An 8,536-nucleotide genomic window follows, 5' to 3' on the forward strand; every position below is an offset into this window, starting at 1 on the left:
CGAGCTCTTTAAAATCAGTAAGAGTGTGTGACGATAGAGCAGGACGACTGCACTTCCAGCTCGACTCCGTTCACGCTAACGTGACCTACAGCCTACAGTGGCGGGTTTTTTTTTTTATATATTTGGATTCAAGAATATTTGATTTCTAGGCATTGTGTTGTGAATCAAGTAGAAATACTTACAAACGAGTCAAAATTTAATTTTTTTTTTTTTTTTTTTACAAATACTTTGAATTAATTTCCTATTTTAGTCTACCAGCAAAAATAAAACTATAGCTACAAGCAGCGATTAAGGGGGCCAGGCACTTTCCGTCCCCACCCCTTAGTGATGAAGGAAGTTAAGAAACTGTTGATCATCAGCAGGAGAAGATATTAAATGTGAAGAGAAAACGTCAAGCCGTTGCTGAGATATTACCTCACTTCCTGTTTTCAGTAGCACTCCCGTGTCAAATCTTTCTTTAGTCGAGGTCATGTTGCTAAATATACGTGAGAAGTTTAGTAATAATAATAATAAGAAGAAGAAGAAGAAAGCATACAATTCCAATAGGGTGCCTACACACCTTTGGTGCTTGACCCCTAATAAAATGTTTTTTTTGTTTTGATTTTTTTAACCATTTTCATTTCAAAACGAAAAACATGAACGCAACGTACACAGACCCAAATGTTTTCCTGGACTAACTGAATACAATTTACATCCGTTTTAAATTGCCTTGTATGTATAAAGGAACATTTATCACTTTATATATACACGCATAAGGCACAACACACAGTATCAGTGTTTATGAAAATGCCTTACACATTATAGCTGTGTCTTACATGTATTAGGAATCGTTATCATAATGCGTTATAAGTAGTGTGTGTGTGTGTGTGTGTGTGTGTGTGTGTAACACGTTATAACGCTAATAGCAAAGTAAACTTTCAGTCTGAAAAGTGTATTATTCATTGTTTATTGTTCAGCGTTTGTAACGGCCCGTGGTATTTTCTAACGAAATTACTTGGTTCTATTTTCCAAAATATAAATAAACTAGTAGCCTTATTTAAAATACCGTGACCCTGACCAGGCAGTGACTAAGGATGAGGGAACGATCGCTCTACATGCATCACGCAGCACCGCTGAGTTTCACTGACATTAGGAACGTGTTATATACACTATTTATAATGCTTTATATATTAACAGTTCATAATACGCAATAGACGTTGCTATAAAGTGCAACGGATTTTCATAAATGAATGAATTTATAGATCACATATATACATATAGATCATTATAGGTCCAGACGTCATAGAAAGCAGCTGAGGGTTGTTTTTTTTTTTCCTTTCTTTTTTAACCTCTATTCCAGAAATGAAAGGGAAGTTATGCTTCCCATGATGTAATTAAAAAAATAGATTTAAAAAAAAAAAAAGTTTGTTCCTCTTACACTGACTTTACATTTGGTTAAAACTGTGCCTGAATATTTCATGTTTTAGTGGATATTCATTTAACTACATTTTCTAGTAGTAAAGTGGAAGCATCTTTATTTAATTATTTATCTATTTTTTTTAAATCAATGAGCTTGTAAAGAGTTTGACTATTTTATTGACGGAATAGTGTAGTCAGTATATTTGTTTTATTTCGTATTTAGTCATTTGGAAGCACAGCTGTTTGAAGATTACTGGTTGCTTTACTCGTGTATATGTTAGTTTTTTGCGTTTTTATGCTAGGGAATTGGTCTTATCTTTTAAGCCGTGTCTGTTTTGGTCCAAGGACAGACTAGTGTTTGTTTTGCACTGATGTAGAAAAATGAAATGATCAGCATTTGACGAATATAAACATTGTGTGGTCGCTTAATCACGAGCGCTTGTTGTGCACCCTATGCTACGTAGTGTAGTGATTTACACACACACATGGGTGTGTATTAGAGTTTGCCAGTCGCTCCTTTCCTGCCTGTAGCCAGGATGTGCACAGGCATGTCCAATACCACGTCCAAATATCTTTATTTGAGCGCGTGGATTCCCCAGCGCTCAGATTTCTGCAGATATGAGAGACTGCCTGCTAACATCAAGTACGTGCTCTCACTATCTTGATCCGAAATCATTCTGTTGTTTCTGCTGTGTCAAGTGAGTGTTTAGAAGTGTTTAAAGGTTAATTGTGACCTGGAAAACTGCATGTTTGATCTGCATAAATGTCATGAAGCATCCCAGCCAAGCAAGCGAGCCCCCAAGGCTTGAATTCTCATCTTCATTTCTCTCCTTGTGATCCTCAGCTTTTGTCATCATCCATCCCAAGCAAACGCTCCTGCTCACGCTGCATATTGAATAGTTTGTGGTTTAGGTTTCAGAACTGTACGTGTGATTGATAACGTCTGGTTCCGGCAATGCTAATCCTTTAACATCTGCTGTAACCCTTAATGGCTTTGTGCTAAATATTTCTTTTTCCTTTAGCTGCATGTGTGGTGTACCCTCATGGCTCACTCCCACCACATGTCTGAAAGGCTGATTTTAGCTAATCTCTCCTCTATTTATCTGTGATTTCTGGTGGTTACCTTTCAAAGAGTAAAATTCCAGGCTGCTACTTTCAGGGCTGCCGCCGCTGCCACTGTTCTTCATGCTGCTAACGATCTGAGTGCTTATCATTATTATTATTATTATTATTATTATTATAAGATTTGCTGCATATCACTGTTGTAGTAGCTAAAGCTTCCAATGCCACTGAAGCTGCCACTAGCAAAGCTTCAACTAGCACTGCTACTGAATCTTCCATTCCCAAAGCTTCAACTACCGCTGAAGCTGCCACTCCTAAAGCTATAACTACCACCAGAGGATCCTCTCCTCAAGTTCTGCTGCCACTAGCACTGAAGCTGCCACTCCCAAAGCTTCTGCTGCCACTAGCACTGAAGCTGCCATTCTCAAACTTTCTGCTGCCACTAGCACTGCAGTTGCCACTTCCAGCGGTTCTACTGCTTCTACCACTGAAGCTGCCACTCCTTAAGCTTCTGCTGCCTGTACCACTGTAGCTGCCATTCCTAAAGCTTTAACTAGCACCGAAGCTGCCACTCTTAAAGCTCCAACTACTACTAAAGGCCTCTTAAGCTTCTGCTGCCCCTCTCAAAGCTTCTGCTGCTATTACCACTGAAGCTAGCCTCTACTACCATGCCTGAGCACACTATAGAAATGGTACCGTGTGTTTTCTCATTTACTAACTGTTTTTTTTTGTGAATTAATTCCCCTTCTGCTCTCACTCTTCTACAGGAGCGCCGGGAATCCCCCTCCAGCTTTTACTGCAGTGAACAAGGCCCCCCAGTCCCTCGCTCACCCATCTCCACCGAACTCCACTTCCCAGAATGCCACTTCCCCGCGGGCCATCAGCATGGCGTGGGACGAGCCGGACCTCAGCGGCCTCCTGCGGGGCAGCCCACGCACCCGACTGTCACTCCAGGAGGCTCCCCGCCTTTTTTTCAAGTAAGCAGTAGCGACACGATATCGCCCTGGGAACGGAGGAGCAGCGCAGAGATTTGCCCACCTGCTGTTAATGACTCTGACGATCTGCAAATCACAGAGGTGTAAAGACCTACGGTGGAGAAACAGCAACTAAAATCAACATGGACACGCCCACATTGAGACGAAACACGGCACAGATTGGTCAGTATTGCCAAAGTGACCACAGGTCTGGATGCGCAGTACAAAGTGGACAAAGTAAAGCAATCAGAACTGTGACCGACTGGAGAGGACCTAGCACAACACGGTGGATTTGCCCCTGAGGATTATGGGATTCTGTGATTAGTTCCCCTTTCGAGAGCGGATAGTTAAGCCTCCACTCGAAGACTGTGGCAAACCGCCAGCTTGCCTGCGATTGAACTGAGAGTTGGGAACTTTTTGGTTTTCCTTTTGAGCACAAACTCATTGCCAGTCCGAATGAAACCTTTTCAGAACTGAAGAATTAGACTTAACCTGAGGAATTTGGAATTAATTAAATGATTTATCCTTCTTTTTCCCTCTTCACCTTCTTTCTCATGGGGTACAATTTGGTTTTCTCCTGTCATGATGTTTTATCCTAAATCAGTGTATTGAACTTCCTTCTGTTGAACTGAATGGAGCACTATTTCGTGCTTTGTTTAAATCATTTTAATCCTGTTTTTTTTTTTTTTTTTTTTTTTTTTTTTTTTTTTTTTTTTTTTAAATGTTTTAGAAAGTTGTGTGTGAGGGCTTTTCATTTCTGAGAGAACCAAAGCTTAACGAGATAATACCACTACCTATAAGAGAAAATAATTTTGGAGAAGACATAATCGTTATTATATTTGAAGATCTATATACACACACTGACTTTAACTATAGAGTTTATTCTAGAGCAGAACTTGTCAGAAAATCAAAAGGCAAACATTTTTGTTTTCACGTTTTGTTGGTGGTTGACCAAAAGCACCAAAGTCTGTTGGATACACATCTGCTTCCTGTATACACAACCATGCGACACACTTGTTTAGGGTGCTGGGGAACGTCATCGTGTCTTCACTGTGAAGTATCACAGTGCTTATTGTGAAAATGTAAAGTTCTGAGAATACGGACGTTCCACGGTGGTTATTAGGGATATTTTCTTAAAAGAATTTCAGACCTGCCAACCTTCAGACATTTTGCGTAGGAGCACCACATTCTAACATCGGAATACGCTGCTAAGAGTTATCACTCACGTCACACTTTTTTTCTCCAATAAAAAAGCAGCTGAGATGATGAGCCAATCGACATATGAATCTAGAATGATTGACGGTTGCGTAAGCATTTTGAACTCTCCGATATTAACTGACGTAACTCCCCGGAAGCCCCGCCCCCTTCCCTCATCTCACATTAGTAAGGTGTTGTCGGCTCGACTCGATTTTCCCGCTTGAAAGATCCGCTTTGTTTTGAGTTCATTAATGTGAAATAAAATCTATAAGTGTGTTCGATTCAGCTAACATTAGACACGTAAATAATTAACGTTAGTTAAATACAGTAACCACCACGACGGGGGGACAAAAAGCACTGGTGGTTCCCGCAAAATCCAGTTTCTTAGACAAGTGATTTGTTGAAGTACGGGGGTTGGCAGGTCTGGAATGTCGAGGAATGTTGGAGAGCAAACTGTAAGAAGCACTTTTTCCTTGTGCTGACGATGAGTGCTCCTGATGTTACGAAATGATGGACTACTTACCCTAAAATTTAATGCTAACAATGAAAAGCTACTATATTCTGCTTAGCATATTGTGAATGAAACCACACTAACTCCACACTAATGTTAGTCATTGTTTCGATGGCGTATTCATTTAATAACCTCTCCAACTTGCCCAGTACCAACATTCTAACTTCGTTTTGTTGTTCTGTGAGGATTATTCTTGTAAAAAATTTTACCTGATGTTGTATCGTGGAAACGCGACTCGTGGGACGGCACGTCTGTCGCCCTGCGTCGTAGTCATGTGTCAACTTGTTCACCCGTAAACTGCATTGCACAAGTCCGCTGTTACAAGCCGTCTTAAGTGCCTGCATACTTTCCTTATGACGACAAGCTAATTTTCATTTCTCGACTTGTGTACCTGACATTTGTAAATCGTGTGCATTTATTTATTATGTGAAAGAGTTTGAAAATTAAAACTGACCAATTTTAAGTGTTGCAGAGATTTTTGTGTTTTGTCTGCCTCTAGTATTTTTATATGACAATTTCTTTAAGCTGCCACTCCCAAAGCTTCTACTGCCACAGAAGCTGCCACTCCCAAAGTATCTACTGCCACTGAAGCTGCCACTCCCAAAGTATCTACTGCCACTGAAGCTGCCACTCCCAAAGTATCTACTGCCACTGAAGCTGCCACTCGGAAAATATCTACTGCCACTGAAGCCGCCACTCGGAAAGTATCTACTGCCACTGAAACTGCCACTCGGAAAGTATCTACTGCCACTGAAGCTGCCACACCCAAAGTATCTACTGCCACTGAAGCTGCCACACCCAAAGTATCTACTGCCACTGAAGCTGCCACTCCCAAAGTACCTGCTGCCACCCGGAAAATATCTACTGCCACTGAAGCTGCCACCCGGAAAATATCTACTGCCACAGAAGCTGCCACTCCCAAAGTATCTACTGCCACTGAAGCTGCCACTCCCAAAGTATCTACTGCCACAGAAGCTGCCACTCCCAAAGTATCTACTGCCACTGAAGCTGCCACTCGTAAAGCTTCTACATGAACAGTACCACTGAAGCTGCCACTCTAAAGCGTCTCCTGCCACTATTAGTATTTTTGGTAGACAAGAAATATATTAACTAAACTTGAAAACAAATTTTGTACCTCAGCACAGTCAAGAATCTAGCCTTCCAGAGTATGAAACTGAACAGCACCTTCAGTAAACTCGAGTGATTTCTAAAGCACAATGCCTTTAGCTTGGTCTTAGCTGACCTGCGTCTACATTGCGCCCATTTTGTGTGCTTGTGTTTTACTGCCTTTGGAATTGAAGTATGAAGCCAGTCCTCATGGGTAATTTTACTATCACAGAATGTTATGGTTTGCACATGCTGCCCTCTGCTGATCATCAGTCCTGTTTACCAGTACACACACCCTATCGACAAGACTCGAGTACCCCTCGCTGCAGAACCAGCTGCAGAACCAACTGCAGTCCTGGCCGGAGTTGAACCCAGAGCTGGACAAATGTGTGTGTTTGTTCCATGTTGTTCCATGTCTCGTGGATTGGGGGTTCGGCTTTTAGGAGAAGTTGAACCTGATCTAGCTCCATCCCTGGACTTGGGGTTCTGCAGTGAGGACTATCTCACAAGACCAGAGAACTTGTTTTTCATAAGTGAGCCATGTTCCTGGGCTCAGAACACTGGCCTGTAGTTAAACAACTTCAACTGCTGAACTTCAAATAAGTCTATTTCTGAAAACTTTGAAGTTCCACTCCAATGCCAGTCTGCATGGATTCTGGGCAAAAGAGACCACAAGGGCTTCATGTGCTATTCAGCACAGCTGAGAGTGAATGTAGGGCTGGACATATCCTGCAGCGCTGTGACCTAAGATCAGCTCTTCATGACGCTCGGTGTCGAGTCTGAAGACTCCTCAAACTGAAGCTGCTTGTTTTTCATCATTTCAGATTTATTTAGAGGCTGAGATTAATCTTGAACGAGCCGGACGTGTATCAGAGATCACTGAGCAGTTACAGATCAGCGCTAGTTCCTGATGTACTGCTAATACGGATCACTAGGAGATTTTTAAAATCAGTGACAGTGTGTGACGGTAAAGGAGGACGACATGATGACTGACAAATCAGCAGCATTTTAAAGGTGCTGAAATTTAAAAATGTTTTAATCAACCAAAATATATTTGTATACATTTTGATCCCATTTTTATCCTATCGTATCCTAAAACCAGAAAACTGAGTGAGGAATAGCTGACTGCACTTCCAGCTCGACTGAAGTGAAGTGACCTACAGCTATTAGCTCAAGAAGACATTTTCTAACCATTTTCTCATAAAGTATGCTAACTATAAAGGTGTTTAATACTGAGCATGTTTAATTAGCTGCTGCCTTGGCTAGAGAAATTTTAAAAAAATATAAGCCTTCCAGGTTTTTCTTAATGTCAAGTGATAAGTGTTCACCATGTATGGATCCACTCACTGCTAAAAATTTGGGTCATTTGTGTAACCTAGTGCTCAATATACAGCAGATACACACTCCTAAAATCTGGTTCATTATGAGCCATGGGTCCCTATGTACCCTATATTACACACATTATTAATTAGGTCACTGGAAGCCTGGTAGAGCTCTACTGCTAGCTGATCAGCAGGCGTCCTTGTAAGATGCCTGATCCACCACAACTGGTTCTTCTCAGTTTGGAGGAGGAGACATTTGCAGGAGTGGCTTTTCTCACCTTATCACGGAGAATTTCACACATCAACCCTGCGGAGGAACCTCATTTCCACCTCCCGGACTCATGACCTTAGTCTTTCGGTCACAGCTCGAAACCATAGGTGATGACAGGAACGTAGATTGTCCTATGAACAAAGAGCTTTGTCTGAAAAATGAGACACACTCTTTATTCATCACTCGTTAATAAGATCCTAACATACTTAAACTTCTCCACCAGGGGTAAGGTCTCTCCTCTCACCTGAACCTGGAGGTGGTGATTTTCATCTACACTCAGCAGCGATGTGTGCTGGTTCAGTTAGTGGCAAAAAAATAAAACATTGTCATCTGCAAACAACAAAAACGTTACTTCTTATGTTACTTGATCTTGATCTTGACAGTTTCTCTGAAAATAAACGTCCCCACAGTGTGATGCTGCCATCACCGTGCTTCATCAAAGGGATGTAATACACCAGCAGGGTATTCCTTGCAGCAGGCTAACTAGATAAGCCCGGATTATTTGAAATAACCTAGATATATCTATCTAATATCTAATATCTAGAACACCTGTAATAATTCATAAGACTAATGCTAGGATTGTGACAGAAAGACATATTTCAAATCTAAGTGCATAAATAATACAAATAAATTGGTACTAAGGTCTCATCCTGGATATTATCTAAAGAGGAAGGTTGTTAGACTTTTGTTAGGG

The 8,536-nt window shown here is 41.2% G+C and overlaps 1 protein-coding gene across 3 annotated transcripts in view; it reads left to right on the top strand.

The window, feature by feature from the left end:
* Nucleotides 1–5,605, top strand: part of plekha1b (pleckstrin homology domain containing, family A (phosphoinositide binding specific) member 1b) — a 23,190-nt gene extending 17,585 nt beyond the window's left edge. For all 3 annotated transcript variants that reach the window (XM_034309259.2, XM_034309260.2, XM_034309258.2), the window contains one exon: nt 3,228–5,605. In XM_034309259.2, coding sequence (XP_034165150.2) covers nt 3,228–3,441 — 214 coding nt within the window. In that variant the 3' untranslated portion in view covers nt 3,442–5,605. The remainder of the gene's footprint in view (nt 1–3,227) is intronic.
* Nucleotides 5,606–8,536: the final 2,931 nt, after the last annotated feature.

Source organism: Pangasianodon hypophthalmus, chromosome 12 (genome assembly GCF_027358585.1).
Source record: "Pangasianodon hypophthalmus isolate fPanHyp1 chromosome 12, fPanHyp1.pri, whole genome shotgun sequence".
Lineage (NCBI taxonomy): Eukaryota > Metazoa > Chordata > Actinopteri > Siluriformes > Pangasiidae > Pangasianodon > Pangasianodon hypophthalmus.